The sequence below is a fragment of the Asterias rubens genome, chromosome 5, assembly GCF_902459465.1.
Source record: "Asterias rubens chromosome 5, eAstRub1.3, whole genome shotgun sequence".
NCBI classification, from domain to species: Eukaryota; Metazoa; Echinodermata; class Asteroidea; order Forcipulatida; family Asteriidae; genus Asterias; species Asterias rubens.
The window spans coordinates 22,404,387-22,427,049 of NC_047066.1; the positions used below are offsets into that span (position 1 = coordinate 22,404,387).

At 38.5% G+C, this 22,663-nt stretch overlaps 1 protein-coding gene across 2 annotated transcripts; it reads right to left on the reverse strand.

Annotated features, from left to right (window-relative positions):
- Nucleotides 1-486: 486 nt before the first annotated feature.
- LOC117290969 (two pore calcium channel protein 1-like) lies at nt 487-21,560 on the reverse strand. 2 transcript variants are annotated; one of them, XM_033772558.1, is made up of 24 exons: nt 21,378-21,560; nt 19,734-19,825; nt 18,311-18,487; nt 17,195-17,308; nt 16,848-16,978; nt 16,335-16,423; nt 15,531-15,621; nt 13,007-13,106; nt 12,222-12,338; nt 10,796-10,948; nt 9,651-9,783; nt 8,322-8,378; nt 7,627-7,695; nt 6,749-6,821; nt 6,131-6,235; nt 5,224-5,295; nt 4,457-4,546; nt 3,919-4,004; nt 3,638-3,684; nt 3,175-3,243; nt 2,834-2,924; nt 2,012-2,130; nt 1,613-1,696; nt 487-1,208 (listed from the first exon to the last, which is right to left on the reverse strand). In XM_033772558.1, the coding sequence occupies exons 1-24, from the start codon at nt 21,487-21,489 to the stop codon at nt 807-809; spliced, it is 2,673 nt and encodes an 890-aa protein (XP_033628449.1). In that variant the 5' UTR covers nt 21,490-21,560; the 3' UTR covers nt 487-806. The 2 variants fall into 2 exon arrangements, with proteins under 2 accessions (XP_033628449.1, XP_033628448.1); XM_033772557.1 differs by having other exon boundaries at nt 19,734-19,828; nt 21,378-21,559.
- Between the last annotated feature and the right edge of the window lie 1,103 nt (nt 21,561-22,663).

Here is a 22,663-nt window from a genome sequence, read left to right on the forward strand (position 1 = left end):
TGGACAACTTGCCCCCAAATTATTCATTGTGTTTAAACAAACACTATGGCTTCACTTGGGATCAAAATTCCTTTGGTCTCTTTCAGTAATAAACAATGTGGAACGATCATTGTTTTATGGGATTTGAGGCTTTGCATGGTGAGGTATCAAAATCTACTTGGTTTGATAATTTTTTTTTAAACGAATTCAAATGTGCTCTGAACACTCTCTTAAGGGCACTGGACACTGTTGGTAATTACTCAAATCTTTTTTAACGAGCAATGGAGAGCTGTTGATAGTATAAAACATTGTGAGAAACGACTCCCTCTAAAGTAATGTAGTTTTTGTGAAAACAGGAATTTCTCACTCAAATATTAAAAGACTCCAGCTGAAGCCTTTTATTACGCATCTGTACAAGGGTGTTTTTTCTTTCATTATTCTCTTGCAATTTTGACGACCCATGGAGACAAACATTTTCACAAGTTTGTAATTTTATGCATATGTTTGGACACACTAAGAGAGAAGACTGGTCTTTGACAATTACCAAATGTGTCCAGTGTCTTTAAAACAATAACAATCCTACCCTCCATGGACATGTAATTTGTGGCCCAATTGTGTGGAATCTCACAAGACTGCCTGGGTTTCTTGGTTTTGGCTGTTCGCTGCTTTTGAAGCAAACCAAGGTATGTATTAAGGGAGTGCAGAGTGAAGGACATCAAAGTAACTATTAAGACAGTTCAAGACGGTATCTCAGTTTTGTAATAAAGTAATGTATCATCGAGAGGGCAAGCAGCAATTTGGCATGGAGGACTCTGCCTCCGCATTTCTCATAATGCAATCAATTGATCATCATCTTCATCATCACTTTTAGGTCTCAATTGACAATTGTTTCTGGTATCTAAGCTCACATCATATCGTATTTTTAAATTTGGATGTAGTCTTCCCTCAGCCTGCTTGACTCGGTTGATCTCTTCTTCTATTTCCCAGTAAGGTAACTCGCTTTCATTTTGCTGATAATTGTTCGATACTGCAGGATTCTCAACAGGAAATGTCTGCAATTGCTGGGATATTGGGTCGTCTTCTGACATGTCTTGGCCTGAATCATCGTCTGATGAGAGGATTTCAGGAACGACTGGGAGTGATCGTTGGGAGGCTGACCTAGAAAGTTGTCTGACGAGAAACTGCCGAAGTTCTTTGCGATGTGTCTTATCTTGCTGTTTTATCCATTCCTGGTGAAGAAAGGAAAGATTTATCAAAACAACTGAAAGACAACTTGGAGTTAATCAGTAAAATTTAAGATAACAACAATTTCTATCTGGTATTGAGACAGAAAAATAGCAACAAATTTTCCTTGCCCCCTCAGCCACATGCATACACACAATATGTACATATTATGAGTAGAATCAACTTTGGCACCGCACACACAGGTGACCCTTAACATCATTACCACTTCACTTTCAAACTCAAAAAGAAATAAACTGTGACTAGTAATTAAACAGAGACAGTTTGTTGGTAATAAAGCCGACTTTGTAAATGAAGCACTAGACTACAGAATTATTGACAAACAGTTACTTGGATCAGAAAGCACAAAACAAATTCTCTAATATAGTGCATTTCATTGCATCAGACTTGCCTTAATTTCATCAGCATACATGGTCTTACTCAGATCAGCTTTAGTTCTTTTCCTTGATCCTTTGTATGTTGCCATCCGATCCGACTGCAAGAGCAAAACAATAAAAGTTACAAAGAAGCAAAAGCTTATGTTATTTATTAATTAATTTTTTATTTCAAAGCACCCATGAGTAAAAGTCCTCAATTTTTTTATTTAGAGGTTACTTTTATACACATTAAATTGTAAAGTATCTGCAATTTAAGTTATTGAAAGTTACTAAGAATGTGTCAGTCAGAGTCAGAGCAGATCACAACCCTAAAGGTCTGCAGTTTTTTATGAAACGCCCTCAAATGAATACCAATAAACAAAAATAAAAACAATTATTCTACTTGGATGCAAATATTAAAAAGCAACTCTTACCAAATTTCTGAGCAATGTTTGCTGTACAGCCAATCCAACATCCTTCCTTAACTCTGAAGAATAAAATCTCTCCAGCTCTTGTAGAGATATTGTCATCTCAGTTTCGATAGAACTAACGACTATTAAACCAAAACAGAATGGAGTCTGTTACAAATTGAGCAAAATTTATTGCGCGACTTATGGTGCAACTTAAATCAGTACATATTATAGCATGGATAAGTAAGTGCCAGATAAGATACTTATGAGGGGAAAGAACACACCAGAGGCCAGATATTTCATTCCTTAAAGGCATCAGTGGACACTGTTGGTAATTACTCAAAATAATTATTATCATAAAACCTCACTTGGTAACGAGTAATGGGGAGAGGTTGATGGTATAAAACATTGTGAGAAACGGCTCCCTCTGAAAATACTTAGTTTTCTCTTTCATTATTATCTTGCAACTTCAATGACCAATTGAGCTCAAATTTTCACAGGTTTGTTATTTTATGCATATGTTGAGATACACCAAGTGAGAAGACTGGTCTTTGAAAATAACCAATAGTGTCCACTGTCAGTAAAACATGTCAACTTGCTGGTGAATATGGGGCCTATGATCACACTCAGCTACAAAGCAAAAGCAACCTACTCCTGGGTTGTTATTTTAACTCATTGTTCTGCTTTATTGGTTCGTGGATTTAATACCATTCTCATTGTGTTTTTAATTTATTACTTTTGTGCTTTTAGTTACAAGGTCATTGTTTTTGTTCCATTTCACACAGGTTTTGCTGCTGTGCTTTTTCGGAATGTAACAGAATATTCAAGAGAAAGATCGTCACTTACATTCATCATCTGCTTGTGGGTTTTTAAGTCCATACTGCATCCTGAAGACAAATGCTTCTAAGATGAACGTCACAATGATTGTCACAACAACCTGGAAACCAAAATGCAAAATCATGTAATAAAGTACAAATTGTGACTCATTTCCAGTAAGAGAAATTTACTCTTTCATAACCTTAGTTTATGAGAATTTGGAAGATAAAAATTACTGTCCCGTTGTCAACTTGTATTTGTATGAACTTATCACATTTTGGATGCAGTACAGTCAGTCATGTAAAATTCAAAATTAGACAAGTACATTTAATGATATTAAGGTGATTTACTTGATTTGTCTGTGTACTTACCAAGCTAGAGAGATAGAAGAGTATGAAGTAGATCCTACTCCATTGTGTGGTGGTATAGGCAAAACCAAACTAAAATAAGAGGAAAATGGGAATCGGCAGAAAAAACATTTCAGTCAAATTGATTATGGGAAAAAAATTGTAAAGTTAAATGATTTAACAAAGAAAAACAAATGACCTAAATGTTATTATTTTTATATGCCTCTAGCTACCGGGCAATCTCGGTGGTCAAGTTCATATCACACTGGTCTGGTCTGGCAGTGCAAAGGTTGTGGGTTTAGAATCCCACTCGAGTGATGTGCCTGTGACTTGTTTTCACAGAACTCAAGAAAGTGCCGACGTGTATGAGGGAATATTCTGTATCCCCGATGCAAATTAAGCATCTATATTAGACCTAAACGTGGACGTACAACAATGACTAATTTTTATTTGCATTTGATAAAGACTTCTTTTTCTGTGTACTTACCATGATAACATGCCAGTTGTTGACAACGGTCAGCTCAAATAATGTCACTGAAACAAAATGTCAAAGGAAAATAAAAGGAATTTGAAAGTTTGAAATATTGAGTGTTTGTTTACTAGAGAATCTACCTCAAAATCTTGTAAGACTACTTTTCAAGAGACAGCGTTTATGGTTGGACTGGTTGATTTAAAACAATGCAAGCATTCCCTTTGGGAACTCATTTGTTTCATCCAAATGTAATTTGTAAGGACAATTGTAATAAATAGTGTCATGTTATAACTTACCATAGCTGTATAAAATGTTGCTGAAATTATTCAGGTAAAAGTAGTACGATGAGGAATTACTAAAGAATCCTTCAAAGCTGGTGTTTCTATGGATGGAAACACAGATAAGTTTGAAATACAAAAAAGCCATCACTGGACCAAATGATTTAAAATTGGACATTATGTTGTTATGTTATAAACTGATGTAAAGGAATGCGTGTGAAATATTTATTTCAATGACCTCTTTTGCAATCTTGTATTTCAAATCTAAATATGTCACCCAATATTCAACTCAATAATTATGTTGAAGAGAGGTTTGCAGTAACCATGTGACTTTGAGTAGTTGTGGTTCTGAAAAGAACCGGTGGTTGATAACTCAACGTTTCGATCAATATGCTTGTATTCTCCTGCAAACCTCTCTTAGTTACACTTAAGCCATGCAAAGTTTCAAATCCTACTCACTAAGCATGAAGTTGTGTCCAATCATGCGTTAATATTTTTAACACACTTTAAGCGACCACCCCCCCCCCTCATTACAGATGTCTAGATTCAGACTTACTTGCAGCAGTTCATCAGTTCAACATCAGAGAAACATTCCATTCCAATAATAGCATAGAAGTAATACATGACGACTAAAACAATACCAACGCTGAAACCAAACAAACATCACGCTAATAATGTATATTAAAAAAATTATATCTCGTCATTTGCTTCAGTTAATTAATCTTGCAGTTAATTATGACATCTTCTATTTGCAGTCAACGTGTTTTAGGGAAAATACATCATTGGTTTTAGAACAATAAATTAATTCCAATCATCTGATCTCTAAACCTAATCCAAACAACCATAACAAAATTCATAAAATTAGGTGCAAATACAGTCTGATGATTTGAAATGATTTAGGGGTCGAAAGTTAAAATATAGCTGCAGGAACAGAAGTGCAAAACAGAAGTGCTCTCCAAAAGCTGAATATCTATTATTCTTACATTTAAATTCAGGTTCCAAAAAGCGCTACTTGTCTCTATCGATGGCTCAATCAAGGGCAGCTGGACGGCCTCGCAAGCAAACTCAGGTATGACTTTTGCAGCAGTCACGCGTTGTAGGCCGGCAGGTTCTATTGCGCGTTGTAGGGCGGCAGGTTCTGTCACGCATTGTAAGGCAGCAGGTTCTGTCGCGCGTTGTAGGGTAGCAGGTTCTGTCGTGCGTTGTAGGGCGGCAGGTTCTGTCACGCATTGTTGGGTGGCAGGTTCAAATTTTCAGCGCACACACTCAGCAGCAGGGAGGTATTTTTCCGAAATGAGTATTCAATAAAATCTTTGCACTCACCTTAACATCCTACCAAGTAATACATAGAAAGTTCCAAAGACGTCCCGATAACGCTTCTTAATTTTGAATAATCTGAAGAAAAAAAAAGCAAACACACAAAGTGTTAAGCAACAGTTCTTAGAATCATAATAAAGCATGTGTGGCCCGATAAATTCACTTTACAAGTTGTAAACTCCTCAGGGACCTAACTAATGTTTTGACACCTTGACCAAAGTTGTACCATATTGTAGCGTTGGCTGAGGGGTGCGATGTACACAGCTTTAAAGGGAAGGTACACGTTTGGTTATTACTCAAAACAAATATTAACTTAAAAACTGACTTGGTAATGAGCATTGGAGAGCTGTTGATAGCATAAAACATTGTGAGAAACAGCTCCCTCTGAAGTAGCATAGATTTTGAAATAGAGGTAATTTCTCACTAAAATAATAAAAGACTTCTAGCTAGAAGTCGTTTATTCCTATCTAAAAGCACACAAATTCGTCCCACAAGGTTGTTTTTTCTTTCATCATTTTCTCCAATGACCAATTGAGCTAAAATTTTCACAGGTTTATTATTTTATGCATATGTTGAGATACACCAAGTGAGAAGAATGGTCTTTGACAATTACCAATAGTGTACCTTCCCTTTAAATGACACAAAAAATTAAAATAACTGGGTTTTCTGTCCCTTGTTCCGAAGCTTTATTTACACTCAACAAGTCAAGTAATTACACAAAGGAGACAACCTCAGCCAGAGGATGCCCTCTCTGGCAAGCGAGTTCCTCAATCAGCCAGCAGTGCTCCGACAGAGAGGCATGCTGGCGCCCCCTACCGGTCGATCGGCAGCCATTACAATATCTTGATCCCAAGAGAGTACTACAACACTACATGCAGCAGTTGTGAGACCATGGATTGTATTTGTATCTTACCTTAGCAGTCTAATTGGGCGCAGGATGACGAGGTAATAAAAAGCTGAATTTAAAGATTCAACAGCGATTCCCAGCACCGCAATGACCGTCACAATAAAATCAAACCTGAATCAAAATAAAAAGAAAAGTTTATGTTTAAACAATTTGATTGCCAAATCCATTAGGGCATTAAGAAATAACTCATAATATATAATTCATCCTCGTCACATGTGTGCTAGTTTTGTCCCATTCTTTTTCATCATGAAAAACGTTTTAGTTTCTTTGTATTATTAGTCTTCTCAGAAGGCTTTAGAGAAGTTTCTACCAAAGGAACTTGGAACTATTTTTGTGATAAGAAATCAACAGCAAGTGGCATGTTAACATGCCCAAACATTCCATTGTGCAAAGAGGGACAACAGTTCGGGAATTCATGCTCAAAATCTCCCTTTTACCAAGGAACGTGTAATCCAAAAATCCAGAGCTTTGTCCTGTTGTCAGACTTAGAGATCTTTAGGCTGCTCTAATTCTTTTTCATTGTATTCGGCATTGAGGGTAAGTAAATTTTAAATTGGCCTACTAACAGTTCATACACATTAAACAATCAAATGAAATATCATAATAAATATGGCAGCAACTTACACATTCCATCCTGAGTTGAGATATCCAGTAACTCCAAGACCAATTACCTTGAGAATTATTTCCGCTCCGTAAACTTCGTAACAATAAAACAAAATGAAATAATTAGAAATGGTGAAGGTAAAATCCATATAATGCTGGGTAGGGATTGGATTGGCATGGTTGGTGGTTTAGTGTTTGTGTGATGTTACTCTAGGTAGGGGTCAATGTATTTGTTTGGATCAGATTAGTGAGGGGTGATAAGGTTGGTTATAAGGTTATAGTGCTGGATTGGGGTTGAGGGTATCATGTTGGTATGGGTAAGGGTTGAGGTTCTTGCTAGGTTGGTTATAAGGTTATAGTGCTGGATTGGGGTTGAGGGTATCATGTTGGTATGGGTATGGGTTGAGGTTCTTGCTAGGTTGGTTATAAGGTTATAGTGCTGGATTGGGGTTGAGGGTATCATGTTGGTATGGGTATGGGTTGAGGTTCTTGCTAGGTTGGTTATAAGGTTATAGTGCTGGATTGGGGTTGAGGGTATCATGTTGGTATGGGTAAGGGTTGAGGTTCTTGCTAGGTTGGTTATAAGGTTATAGTGCTGGATTGGGGTTGAGGGTATCATGTTGGTATGGGTAAGGGTTGAGGTTCTTGCTAGGTTGGTGAGGTGTAAAGGTCGGGGCTAAAGTTGGTGCTGGGTATGTTTGATGTTGACATGGGATGGAGTGGGTGAGGGTCAAGGTTGCTGCCTGGATCAAGTTGTAGTTGGGTGTGGGATAAGGTTGACATGGGATGAGGATGCTATGGAGCTGGGTTAACAGATTAAGTTGAAGGATGAATGTTGGTTATGATTTGGGTTGACGTTAGTGATGGATTAATGATGGGATGCAAAAGCAGATACTTACTTCCCATGAACGTCCAGTCATACCAGCTAACCTGTAACAAGTCTTCACCAATAGTTCTGGCATCAGAATCTGCATTAATGAAACACCAGGTACAGATTTGTAACGGTTGAAAAAGAAACTGAAAGCCCAGTGATTATAAAGTTCATACCAGGGCTAATCCATATACCTGGTCGGAGTGGGCTCCGCTCCAGCCACAATCTAACAATCCATCGCACTCACAAAAGGGCAGGGGACCGGTCCTTTTCAGTTGCTGGTCCCCGATGCTGGAATGCCCTACCAAGTCATATTCGAAATACCAACACACTCCAGACATTCAAGAGTAAATTAAAAACACATCTATTCTCTTCTCGCTCATAAACTTACTTTTTCGTAACTCTCTTACCAGCGCATTGTATCTTGTAAAATGCGCTTTATAAGTCTTGTTTATTATTATTATTATTATCATTTCCATCTGGAAACAGTCAAAGTTGAGTAAATAGCATTTTCAAAGCCCACATATCACTGCTGCTTATTTCGATTGCTTCTAATGAAACAAGCCTCGGCTGAACAAACACAAATCTGTGACAAAACATTGATCAGTTTATAACGTTAACAGAAAAATAGGAGTTTGACAACACAGCTTATTAGTTTTAATATAAATTAACTTCAAAGGATCCAACTTATTAAAAAGAACAGGGTAGAGAAATTCTACTTACTTGAGATTATTATCGTCTTGTAGATAAAGACAATGCCGTTAACAAACAGTACCATATCTGAAAGGGGAAAAAAGACAAAGACACACTTCTGTTCTAGTTTCATTGGTCATGTTCTCTAATTCTCAGGGATAATAGTAATAACAAAATGCCGGCCCACATGGCAACTGCCTGTAGTTACCAACACAAGAGGGCAGTATAACATATAATGTAACACTTAGGAGGGCTGATTTAGACATTAAATCTGAACCAAAAAGTCTACCAATTTGAACTTGAAAAATCTTCCCATTATATATCTTAAACCTGTCTTATAATTAATGAAGTGAGCTTCATCTTGAAAAATCTTCCCATTATATATCTTAAACCTGCCTTATAATTAATGAAGTGAGCTTCATCTTGAAAAATCTTCCCATTATATATCTTAAACCTGTCTTATAATTAATGAAGTGAGCTTCATCTTGAAAAATCTTCCCATTATATATCTTAAACCTGCCTTATAATTAATGAAGTGAGCTTCATCTTGAAAAATCTTCCCATTATATATCTTAAACCTGTCTTATAATTAATGAAGTGAGCTTCATCTTGAAAAATCTTCCCATTATATATCTTAAACCTGTCTTATAATTAATGAAGTGAGCTTCATCTTGAAAAATCTTCCCATTATATATCTTAAACCTGCCTTATAATTAATGAAGTGAGCTTCATCTTGAAAAATCTTCCCATTATATATCTTAAACCTGTCTTATAATTAATGAAGTGAGCTTCATCTTGAAAAATCTTCCCATTATATATCTTAAACCTGCCTTATAATTAATGAAGTGAGCTTCATCTTGAAAAATCTTCCCATTATATATCTTAAACCTGTCTTATAATTAATGAAGTGAGCTTCATCTTGAAAAATCTTCCCATTATATATCTTAAACCTGTCTTATAATTAATGAAGTGAGCTTCATCTTGAAAAATCTTCCCATTATATATCTTAAACCTGTCTTATAATTAATGAAGTGAGCTTCATTTTTTACCTACATGGTCATGTAAAGTAAAATAATACTTTGATTTGATTAGCCTTGACTCAAGGCTGTTGGCGTAGTGTGCCCCGGCTCGGCACGGCATGATTCGGCAGTCTGCATGCTGTGCATATACGAACAACAAACACAGTACATTGTATGTATAGTACATTGTACAGCGAGAACAGTAAAGCGAAGTTGTGAGTACGGTCGTGTCTTTCTACTTTCAACCTCGTACACGTGGCTCAAACAACAGCCTTGATGGGTTTGTAAAGTTTTATCGGCTATGATTTGATATGTTTTGTGTCTTGTGTATTATACTCACAGATGAAGTAGTTGAATATGTCACCAGTAACGAACCGATGAAGTAGTTCAAATGGCTTGTTGAAAGGAGACATCAGAGCATCAAACCATACCTTGTTATCATCTCGTTTTAATTTCCACCTGAGCTGAACCACCTGTAAGAATAGTATGAATTTCATGATTCAACTATGCAATGAAATACCATACCAGGTGATAAAATGATGATTGCTCATAATGTACTACAACCATGGGTGCCTGGGAGGAGTCTGGACTTGGTTCAAAGTTAGAAGTCGGAGGCATTCGTGGGAGATTGCTCATGGGGGCCACTGGAGCTCAGGGCCTCACGAGCCGGCACTGAAGACACAGTCCGTTATTAAAGTATGACCGAGAGGGTGGGCGGGGCCCTTGCCTGGCTGGGGTCGGGGCCTGGGACACGCCCTTGACGGGCAAGGACGGTATCTTAGAGCACAGCAAAGTAACGAGTCTGAGGCTTTCGTGGGAGAGTGCTTGTGGAGGACAGCGGAGCTTCGCGCCCCACGAGCCTGCACTGACTGAAGACATGGTCCGTTATTAAAGCACAACCGAGGGGGCGGGCAGGGGCCTCGTCCAGTTGGGTTGGGGGGGGGGGCGTGCTCTTGTGGTTTAAATAATAAACATGCAGAGTCAAATGGTTTCATAACCTCTTCAATTGGGGTGTCATGGCCGAGCGGTTAAGAGCTCCGAATTCAAGCTCTGGTGCTTCTGTTCAGCAGAGTGTGAGTTCGAATCCCGGTCGTGACACTTGTGTCACTGAGCAAGACACTTAACTATAATTGCTTCTCTCCACCCAGGGGTAAATGGGTACCTGTGAGGGCAGAGATGGTTCTTGTGATTGATTTAGCCAAGTAGCGCATTTGTTGCACGAGGCTGTATACTCCCCAGGGAGCTGAGATGGTTTAAGGAGTGAATTAAGGCCCAGTGACCAGGGGTAACATCTTGATGCGCTTTGAGACACCCGTAGGGAGTGAAAAAGCGCTATATAAAAACTCAATATTATTATTACGGTTTCATTAAACTATTTTCTAACCAAACAACATTTTGAAACCTATGACATGAGATGTAATGTGGTATTCCGTTTCAGCCAAGCTCTTGCTCTGCTTAGCAATATTAATAGTTTTACAAACTTACGTCATATATATCCTGAAACTCTGACATACTAAGCAGCTCTGTATCGGTTGTATTCAGGGTTTTGAAAGCCAGTAAGACATCACGTTTACTATAACGAGGACGGTAGAATTTCATCAAGCCTTGAAAATGGTTGAAACTGACTTTGCCTGGATGCTAAGAAATAAGAAGGCACAAATGTATCAATTATAAAAACAGAATTGATCACTGTGTTCAGGTTTAGCATGAACTACTGCAGGTCCACCTACAATCGCGGCCATATCTTGTTGGGCCCCCCCACCATGGCCCAAGTGTCCTTTTTAATGCTTGCCCTCATTGCACAGTCTGTGCTCCCGAAATATTGATCGGGGGAACGATGGAGAGAATGTTTATTGTCTCATTGCGAATGAATGGTCCAAGCATTTTGTAGATCCCTAACATTTCTCCTATGCCATATATAAACCCTTACACACAACACTGTAAAGCTGAGTATTAATTAATGTCCATGTACATGAGTTACAGATGCTATGTCAGATTTTTGGCCCCAAACATTAAAAAATAGATTTTTTGAGTGAAAGGTATTTGAAAGAGTATCACCCAATCTAACGAAAAAAAGTTTAACTTTTACTTTTAATTGTCAGGAACCATGACAAAAAGTTTCTTATAAAACACAAAAGAATTGGTCACGTGATATATTGTCGGGATCCCAACAAAAACTAATCTTAAGCACTTTATTTCACTGCTACTGATAATTGGCGGACTTTTTCGAGCAGTGGCTCAAATGAAACTTGTAACTTTCTCGACCCCCATCAAAATACCTGAATTGAATTTTAAATCAAAATTTTTGGGTCAAATCGGCAAAAAATCTGACAACGCATCTTTAACCTACATGTAGACCAATACAAGACATGACTAAGTGGCAAGGCATAGAAGTACCAGCTCCATGTAAACCATTGGCCTATCCATTTATAAAATAAACCTTTGGTATTTGGCTTGGGCAGCTAGGTGTCCTTCCAATAGATGTAGAGGATGATGATGACAAACAAAGTCAATACCAGTCTCCTGACGATGACTAGAGCAAGCTAGTTAAAACGTTGAGACCAATTCAAGAACTGACTCCGCGATAGCACAGTAAAACCACGATCCTTCTATACCATCCACCCAGGTAATAGTTAAAAAGTAGGACAGTTTCTTTTCAGAACTGAGAAGTCTCCCGAACATCCGATAAATCTACTCCGTGGTAGTAGAATAAAGAAAGACAGTTCTCTAAAAACAAACTCTACCTGGCAAGTAGATACACACATGGTGTTACCGCAAACCAAATACATAAAGTCAATATCATGATCAATGTCTATGCAGAAACAAGTGCATAGCACCATATGTGGAGCGCAAATCCATGAGCCTTGTTATCATAATTTCAACCTAAAGAAATATCAGGGGTAATACTTACTCTGCGGCTACATAAGAACTTGAAGGCCTTGCTGGCGGCTGTGCGTTTGTGTAGATGCAGTGCTTTAAACTTAGCCTTTTCTATTCCAGTAAATGTATCGTATACAACTGCCAGAAGCTGGAACCAGAAAACGAGATATCATTATTACTTTATCAAAATAAACCACAAGGAAAACTGACAAAGAAAAAGGTACTAGAGTGAGACTCGAACCAACGACCTCCGGACTAATATGCTGGCGCTCTTTATCATTATTATTTGATCTCTCAATGACTGTCAACAATGTTTGAAGATTTGCATGGTGTAGAACATAACAAGTAACTGTATAACTAGTACATTCTGTGTACAACCATATCAATGTGTAAATCTCTATGGGAGGAGTATTGGCTCTGAAATGAGCCGGTGCCTATCCACTGGAATTGGGTGAAAGTTTCTCACTGTTTGATCAACATCAATAATAACTACGAAATGTGACTAACAACTTATTGTGATGGACAGTTCTAATGCAATGAAATTATCAACAATCATCAAAATGAATACAAATATACATCATAACACTTCAAGTCAATTAGGGTCAACTCTCTTTGAGTTTGTTTTAAAGGGAAAAAAAAGGGACCTTCAGTATTCTATGATATACAATGATTGTGCATTTACAGTGCCGCTTAACCTTTGTAGAAGCAGTTTGCCTGGACAATATAATACCTGAATCCACTATATACACAGCAGGCTGAGAAACCAAGCAATGTTTAAAAAAATCACATTCCAAACAAATTCCACAATAAACTTACCAAATTCATAAGGAAGTACAGTTGTAAGATCAAAAAGACGATGAAAAATAACACGGACCAACCACTCTTATTGAATGCTGGCATCATGACATCTGGAAAACTGGAATAGAAACAAGACAAAGAGTTTATGAAAGAGCTCTAAAAGTGGTACACTCGAGGGGTAACAATGTACACATTAAGCAGTACCAATGTTGCTGTGGTACACTCGAGGGGTAACAATGTACACATTAAGCAGTACCAATGTTGCTGTGGTACACTCGAGGGGTAACAATGTACACATTAAGCAGTACCAATGTTGCTGTGGTACACTCGAGGGGTAACAATGTACACATTAAGCAGTACCAATGTTGCTGTGGTACACTCGAGGGGTAACAATGTACACATTAAGCAGTACCAATGTTGCTGTGGTACACTCGAGGGGTAACAATGTACACATTAAGCAGTACCAATGTTGCTGTGGTACACTCGAGGGGTAACAATGTACACATTAAGCAGTACCAATGTTGCTGTGGTACACTCGAGGGGTAACAATGTACACATTAAGCAGTACAAATGTTGCTGTGGTACACTCGAGGGGTAACAATGTACACATTAAGCAGTACCAATGTTGCTGTGGTACACTCGAGGGGTAACAATGTACAAATTAAGCAGTACCAATGTTGCTGTGGTACACTCGAGGGGTAACAATGTACAAATTAAGCAGTACCAATGTTGCTGTGGTACACTCGAGGGGTAACAATGTACACATTAAGCAGTACCAATGTTGCTGTGGTACACTCGAGGGGTAACAATGTACACATTAAGCAGTACCAATGTTGCTGTGGTACACTCGAGGGGTAACAATGTACAAATTAAGCAGTACCAATGTTGCTGTGGTACACTCGAGGGGTAACAATGTACACATTAAGCAGTACCAATGTTGCTGTGGTACACTCGAGGGGTAACAATGTACAAATTAAGCAGTACCAATGTTGCTGTGGTACACTCGAGGGGTAACAATGTACACATTAAGCAGTACCAATGTTGCTGTGGTACACTCGAGGGGTAACAATGTACACATTAAGCAGTACAAATGTTGCTGTGGTACACTCGAGGGGTAACAATGTACACATTAAGCAGTACCAATGTTGCTGTGGTACACTCGAGGGGTAACAATGTACACATTAAGCAGTACCAATGTTGCTGTGGTACACTCGAGGGGTAACAATGTACACATTAAGCAGTACCAATGTTGCTGTGGTACACTCGAGGGGTAACAATGTACACATTAAGCAGTACCAATGTTGCTGTGGTACACTCGAGGGGTAACAATGTACACATTAAGCAGTACCAATGTTGCTGTGGTACACTCGAGGGGTAACAATGTACACATTAAGCAGTACCAATGTTGCTGTGGTACACTCGAGGGGTAACAATGTACACATTAAGCAGTACCAATGTTGCTGTGGTACACTCGAGGGGTAACAATGTACAAATTAAGCAGTACCAATGTTGCTGTGGTACACTCGAGGGGTAACAATGTACACATTAAGCAGTACCAATGTTGCTGTGGTACACTCGAGGGGTAACAATGTACACATTAAGCAGTACCAATGTTGCTGTGGTACACTCGAGGGGTAACAATGTACACATTAAGCAGTACCAATGTTGCTGTGGTACACTCGAGGGGTAACAATGTACACATTAAGCAGTACCAATGTTGCTGTGGTACACTCGAGGGGTAACAATGTACACATTAAGCAGTACCAATGTTGCTGTGGTACACTCGAGGGGTAACAATGTACACATTAAGCAGTACCAATGTTGCTGTGGTACACTCGAGGGGTAACAATGTACACATTAAGCAGTACCAATGTTGCTGTGGTACACTCGAGGGGTAACAATGTACAAATTAAGCAGTACCAATGTTGCTGTGGTACACTCGAGGGGTAACAATGTACACATTAAGCAGTACCAATGTTGCTGTGGTACACTCGAGGGGTAACAATGTACACATTAAGCAGTACCAATGTTGCTGTGGTACACTCGAGGGGTAACAATGTACAAATTAAGCAGTACCAATGTTGCTGTGGTACACTCGAGGGGTAACAATGTACACATTAAGCAGTACCAATGTTGCTGTAGGAGCTAAAACAATGACAACCAAACAGAGGGAGGCTGATCGTGAACATGGTGAAGATGATGAAAGAAGATACAGGGTTGGAGAACTAGCTGGCTGCATGAGGGATCGTGATGTGTGTAATCTCAATCGTCTCAAGTAACTTGGGTCGATGGAGTGAGTATAACAACAGAGGACAATAGAGTCCAAGGTTCAGGAAAGGTCCACAGTTGGAAAACGTGTACAAACCATTGGGAGCTGTTGCAAAAAAGTTTGAGTATAAACAAAAGAGGGACAAAAGGAGATCCATGGTTGCAAGCGTATGCAAGCTGGGATGAGTGAGTGAGCGAGTGTTGCAGTTCTCATACCTGCTACTCATCTTACTTGAGCAGTACTTGAGTACCATTTTGATAATACTATACTTACTTTGCTGTTGTCATAAGAATGAAGAGACTGATGAAACTGTCAATCAAACTGTCAAAGTTCTTATCATCTACATTGGCAAAGATGAAGAACCCTGCAAAAAGGAAAATATTGCACCAGTACCGGTAATGTCAATTTGTTTTTTTAATCACCCGATTTCCCCCGTAACGGTAAAAACTAAAGTTGAAATAATTATATTGTGACAAACTGTTGATGTGGTATTTATGAACAAGAACAGGAAATTTCACAAACTGTGAAGTTAGTACTACAAAGTATCAATCACTTTGAGACGTTCCAAATAGAACTCATTATATACAAATGAGCGTCAAACATTTACTGTCAAAGGTAACTTCAGAAGCACCCACCATGATGGATTTTTCACAGCAATGCTTTATCACATTTCTTGAAAAGTAGAGGAATGATATACTCTTCTGAAAACCTAATGTGACCTGTCACCACAAAATGAGCTATAAGTCGGAATTTAAAATAAATTAGCTATTGATGATTCTGAGTTCTCCAGATCAAGAGCTTTCCAATGGTGTATAACACTTGGGGTAACAATAATCCTCCAAGCCAACAGAGCTTGTGGAAACAAGAGAGTTCTCACTTATCTTTTGAGGATGATTTGACTTTGACAGGCTGTAATGGGAAAAGGCACAGTGCGACTTATAGCTCATTTTGTTGTGACAGGTCACATATAATAATATACTAAATAATAATAATAATAATAATAATAATATTAATAATACACCTGAACTGTCCGTTTAAACTGAGACTTAAAGAAATGATTTAAAACTGTACACCTACCTAGAATGGAGAAGATGACCATGAAGTAGAAGAGCAGTAGCATGACGTCTAAAATTGGAAGCAGTGACTGAAAGATCTGACGTAGTACTCTAGAATAGAGACATAACAATATATTAAGATTCACTTTGCAATATTGCCACCAAACTTTTAGAAAATTTATCGGCTCTATTAACGACTTCACGTCGCATCATTTGTATATCTGCCACATTTTCTTTGTTAAGAATAACAACTTAGATAAGTTCAAAATTAAATGGGAGCATTTTGTATTGCTATACTAACTAAATGCCATGCACTTCATAAGATCTCCTGTTTTTGCCATTTGCCATTTCTCTTAACATATCGTTCTAAAAGTACATGTAGTATGAAAACATTTTAAGGTATTTCCTACGTCTGCATTTCATTTGAGGATTTGTATTTCTGGAGGGGAGGGGTGACACAGTGTACAATGTACATGCACACACCCTAAATCCCCCGTGATACACCCTGTGAGACACTTGCATAATAACATCTTACCTTCTGACACCTCCACAATAATGACAATCAATCAAGAAGAATGGTCGGAAGGATCTGGTGATTCTAAAATGACTCTTCTGACGGACTAGAACTGTGATGGCTTCACAATACATCACAAGCAGAACAATAGTCTAGAGGAATAGGCAAAATACCATTTAAACTCATTTCATTTGACAAGGAGTATTGGCACACGAATTTAACAAAGGTTTTAATGTACACTTACTGCCTACAGAGACTTTATCGGTCACAGTTATAAAAATGTGAAAAACCCCCAACAAGCCGCTATTGTAATTAAACTCAGTATTATTTTGGCGATTAAAACATGACTGAATAAATGTGTTGATTACCTTGAATAAAGTTCTCTTATGAGTGATGAATTTCTTGATTCCTAACCATCTGACCTTTAGTCCAAGACCAATAGCAGTGATGGTCAGCAAGAACAGCTCTAACGAACCATGGATCTGAAAACATGATACAGAACAAATCCTTGTGTCAGCTCAACAATGTCATATCGCCTAAAAGATTCAATAGTGGCAACAGTTCCTAAATATTGTTATTATGTGAATTTGAAAGACTCAAATGATGTAACTTGATTAATAACCTGGGTGAATATACTGAGATCTGACATTGTTGCTCTGGCATGACAAAAAATAAAATAAAAAAATTGATAAAAAATTAAAAATTAAAACAAGATTTGAAGCTTTGCATTGTAGTGATCAAAGGAATTGAAATGTGGGTTTGACTTTTTTTCCTAACGTAAGCCAAACTTGTAATTTATTATTATAGTGTAGTTTGGGAGTGTAGTTTTAGGTCCTGTTGATTGTCTTTAATTTAACAGACTGTGGACTCAATCCTTTCATTGTGGGTATATGATATGTTGACCCACATGGTAAGAACCAATTAGTTTGGCTGCAAACTGTTTGTTTAAACAGCTACCTGAGCGGAATGTTTTCAACAGAAATGGTATTTTTACTTGTTTATAATGCACTTGTTCACCATTTTAATGTAATTTTGATATGTGTACACTTCTGAACTTCTCGTAATTATTATTGAGTAAAAAATCAGGCCCCTACCTAAAGGTTTTTTGAAAAACTAAAAACACTTCTGCCGTTGAGAACGGTTGAGAGCGTTGAGAGAAAGGACAATGCCGCTGACGTCATTTGTGGGAGTTTGCTTTGATATACATCCACGCTGCAACAAAGCGGCTTTATCCTACTTATGACGTTTTGAGAGTGATTACGTAACGGGGCTTTTCGCAAATCTCGCAGAAAAGCTCTGGACAAGGGCATACAAAATGATTGTTTTTTTACACAATTGAAACCTATTTATAATCATATGACTCGATTTCCTTATTCATCGAAAACATTTAAAGTGGAATTCAGCAAAGTTCACGACTTGACATTTTCGTTCAGGCAGGTCTTTAAGAATGTCATTATACATTTTAAACTTGATATAATTCTTACTATTTCTGGGAGTTGGAACACAGGCACAGCAGGATTCTCACACAAAGCAAGTCCCAATAACAGGAAAGCAGCTGTAAAGTCCATCAAATAGAACCACACATTATGAACCAAGATGTAGGCTGGTAATGCATCTTGATTCTTGGGATGGGTAGTAAAATGCTCATTATTCTCTCCTTCCTAGAAAATCAAAGATCAGTGAAATAATTTTAAAGGCAAAAGTGTTCTCTATCATTGTCATACATTAAAAACAAAGAACAATCACCACTACACAAGTTGTACCAATTAACCCTTCCAATGAGCCACATATAGTGGTGCACTTGGGGAAGCAGTAATGCGTATCACATCATCATACAAAATCAGCCCCATGGTACAAAAAGACGCAGTGTTCTATCATATATTACAAGTTGACAAAAAGTGTGACCAATGCATACTTCAAAGGAAGGTTCCATTGCACTTGATCTCTCTCAACCTTGACAACAATACAGGCCTAACATGTAGTTTGACCAGTCGGCTGCCTGTGTATCCAGGTTTTCTGTTAAATGGGAAACTTAGCGGCTTGGGACATTTTGGGTGCTTTATTAGATGAAGATATAGGCCCCCCTATAGATTAAAGATGTTTATTTACAATAGTCACCACAGCATAAAAACTGATCAGTGGTGTTGAGGGACATCCTTGGTCAACATTCTTCTGGGCCAATGTTTAGGGACATTTTAGGAAGGCACTAAAAACTAACCCCTACTGTGGTTCGGAACTTTTCGTGTGCTCTCGGAACATTCCAGCACGGTTCGCGACGATCCCCCACGCAGTAGAATTGGGGAGTTGTTACATAAGAGTGGACTAACCACTAGGACCTGGTTGTTAATGATTTCATGTCTAAAAGATGCAAGTACTGCTTCAGACCTCTTTATTCAAGTACATTTGTAGCAGCAGGTTTAGGGAGTTGTTACATAAGAGTGGACTAACCACTGGGACCTGGTTGTTTATATTTTCATGTTTAAAAGATGCAAGCACTGCTTCAGACCTCTTTATTCAAGTACATTTGTAGCAGCAGGTTTGGGGAGTTGTTACATAAGAGTGGACTAACCACTGGGACCTGGTTGTTTATATTTTCATGTTTAAAGATGCAAGCACTGCTTCAGACCTCTTTATTCAAGTACAGTTGTAGCAGCAGGTTTGGGGAGTTGTTACATAAGAGTGGACTAACCACTAGGACCTGGTTGTTAATATTTTCATGTCTAAAAGATGCAAGCATATGCAAAATGACGTTATTAGGTCATTCTCGCTCGGGTATTCTCCGATGGGCCGAACCGCTGTGGAGTTTAGTATTTAGTGCCTTCCGACATTTTAAGATCATTATGCCCAGGGGCATTCATTATGCCCAGGGGCATTTTGGGCTGCCACAGTACATCTTTCATGTCTCACCTTGAGATAAATGGCAGCTTCTTGATAGTTGAGTTGCCAATGTGTCGCTGCACTCTCCTCATTTGTATCATCTGTATTCACTGAGATGTCATCTTCTGGTCATATCAATAATCATAACAAAGAAACAATAGTAAGTATATTATTTATGCTAGTTTGTCCAAAGCACACTGAATTGAAACAAGTTCTCTTTATAAATGATTAACTTAGTGGATGTTAAATTTGCATCAGGATTAATTTTAAAGTTGTTGGTGTAACTGTAAGGGTTAAACTAAATAATATTCTTTGCAGTCATTGTAACTTTAACATTGATAACTCGTTGGGGTAGGCTACCTGCTGCTAAAAGTATGATTTGAAACTCACATGGGAACTCTGTCAGTCTAGTAATTGATAAGACTGCTAAAGAATGGCAAAGGTCATGGATTTAAATTTTGTGACTTCCCGATGTTCATTGCTGTTGGACTAAACCATTCTGTAAAAGGGGTGTTATAAGGCAGCGCGGCAGGGCATGTGCGCTGTCCGTTTACTAATGTGCCCGCTGTTCACTCACTAGCGCACTGCCGCACTGCAGCTGCACCCATTGTAACACCCCTTTTACAGAATGGTATAGTCAAACTCGGCGGAAAAGTTTCCGTATGGCGCCACCACTTTTTCATTCGATATGAATTAATATAGTATCTAATTTAACCGATTGATATATCCCTTTTTGTAAAAATGAGTGAAAAAATGGTGGCGCCATATGGAAAGTTATCCGAATGTTATTCAGGATAACTTTCCGTATGGCGCCACCACTTTTTCACTAATTTTTACAAAAAGGGATATCTCATTGAGGTAAATTAGATACTATATTATTTCATATCGAATGAAAAAGTGCTGGCGCCATACGGAAACTTTTCCGTTATTCATTAGAAATTGAGGATTAAGTTCGTGTTCATAGAATTTGTGTCATAATCCGTCTTTCTTATTAAAACTAAAAAGGGAACACTTTGCCTATAAAGGGGAAAAAATGCCTAAAAAGTAAAAACTCACTGTTTCCATATCACGCCACCACCTTTTCATTCAATTCAATATAAAAATGTCATCTAGGACTACTTTGACTTTACTGAAATGAGATCCCTTTTTGTAAACATGAGTGAAAAAGTGGTGGTAGGATACGGAAAGATATCAAAAATTAATTCCTGGTTTGTCACTTGTCAGTTTTCATTCAATAAATATGAAATAACATTAGTATCTAATTTACTTCGCTCTTGGTGGCGTGATACGGAAAGTTATCCAAAACTACATAACAGCAGGTCAGGGAGAACTGCAGACAGATGACTGCACTGACTGTTTCCGTATAACGCCTTCACTTTTTAGTTTTTCATTGATATGAAATATAGTCTCTTATTTACCTAATTGAGTTATCCCTTTTTCTTTGTAAAAATGAGTGAAAAAGTGGTGGCAGGATACAGAAAGATATCCAAATCCTGGTATGTCACTAACACTTGTCAGTGTTTATGTCAAAACGAACCGTCATTCGTCAAAACAACAACAACCCCACGACGGCTACACACAAACACATGACACGACACATTTCCGTCGAGGAGTAACTCCTTTTCCCTTACAATTTAAACCGTAGGCTTGGACTGAAAAGACTGAAAAACATACCATTAATTCCCTCCGATATTCCATTCTCACTTTGATTCAACAGCGGGCTTCGAAGTTCAGTCATATTCGACGAGGAACCATTATTTCTGCTAAAGTTTATCGTGTCCGCCATGTTTACATTTGGTTTTACAACTTAGTCCGTGTCCGAAACGGCGACTTCGGCTTGAGTTACGGCTAGATCACCGCGTCTGCATGTGATGAAGAATAGGCAGCAAGCGCGGTTTAGTCGTATCTCCAGCCGAACTCACCGTTTCGGACACGGCCTTAATCGATTGTCAACTTATGATAGGGCGCCCTCAAATATGAGGGCGCCCTATCATTTCAGCGTTAATTTTTTTACAACTTAGCCGACTGTGAGGGCGCCCTATCATACCGCCGTTAACCTTTTTTTTTTACAACTTTAATAGCCGACTGTCGCATGCAAAACATACCATTAATTCCCTCCGATATTCCATTCTCACTTTGAGTCAACAGCGGCCTTCGAAGTTCAGTCATATTTGACGAGGAACCATTATTTCTGCTAAAGTTTATCGTGTCCGCCATGTTTACATTTGGTTTTACAACTTAGGCCGTGTCCGAAACGGCGACTTCGGCTTGAGTTACGGCTAGATCACCGCGTCTGCATTTGATGAAGAATAGGCAGCAAACGCGGTTTAGTCGTATCTCCAGCCGAACTCACCGTTTTGGACACGGCCTTAATCGATTGTCAACTTATGATAGGGCGCCCTCAAATATGAGGGCGCCCTATCATTTCACCGTTAATTTTTTTACAAACTTAGCCGACTGTGAGGGCGCCCTATCATACCGCCGTTAACTTTTTTTTTTACAACTTTAATAGCCAACTGTCGCATGCAAAACATACCATTAATTCCCTCCGATATTCCATTCTCACTTTGAGTCAACAGCGGACTTCGAAGTTCCGTCATATTCGATGAGGAACCATTATTTCTGCTAAAGTTTATCGTGTCCGCCTTGTTTACATTTGGTTTTACAACTTGGGACGTCCGAAACGGTGACTTTGGCTTGAGCTACGGCTAGATCAACGCGTCTGCAAGTGATGAAGAGTAGGTAGCAAGCGAGATTTAGTCGTATCTCAAGCCGAAATCTCCGTTTCGGACACGGCCTTAATCGATTGTCAACTTATGATAGGGCGCCCTCAAATATGAGGGCGCCCTATCATTTCAGCGTTAATTTTTTTTACAACTTAGCCGACAGTGAGGGCGCCCTATCATACCACCGTTAATTATTTTACAACTTAGCCGATTGTCAACTCATGAGGGCGCCCT

What these genes read in the sequence shown, in the direction of transcription:
- LOC117290969 (XM_033772557.1), bottom strand. Translation starts at nt 21,489, where the DNA reads ATGGCGGACACGATAAACTTTAGCAGAAATAATGGTTCCTCGTCGAAT. An exon ending in ACAACTGGCATGTTATCATG is followed by an intron (nt 3,244 to 3,637) that starts GTAAGTACACAG and finishes CTCTTATTTTAG; the next exon opens with TTTGGTTTTGCCTATACCAC. An exon ending in CCCACAAGCAGATGATGAAT is followed by an intron (nt 2,131 to 2,833) that starts GTAAGTGACGAT and finishes TTGGTTTAATAG; the next exon opens with TCGTTAGTTCTATCGAAACT.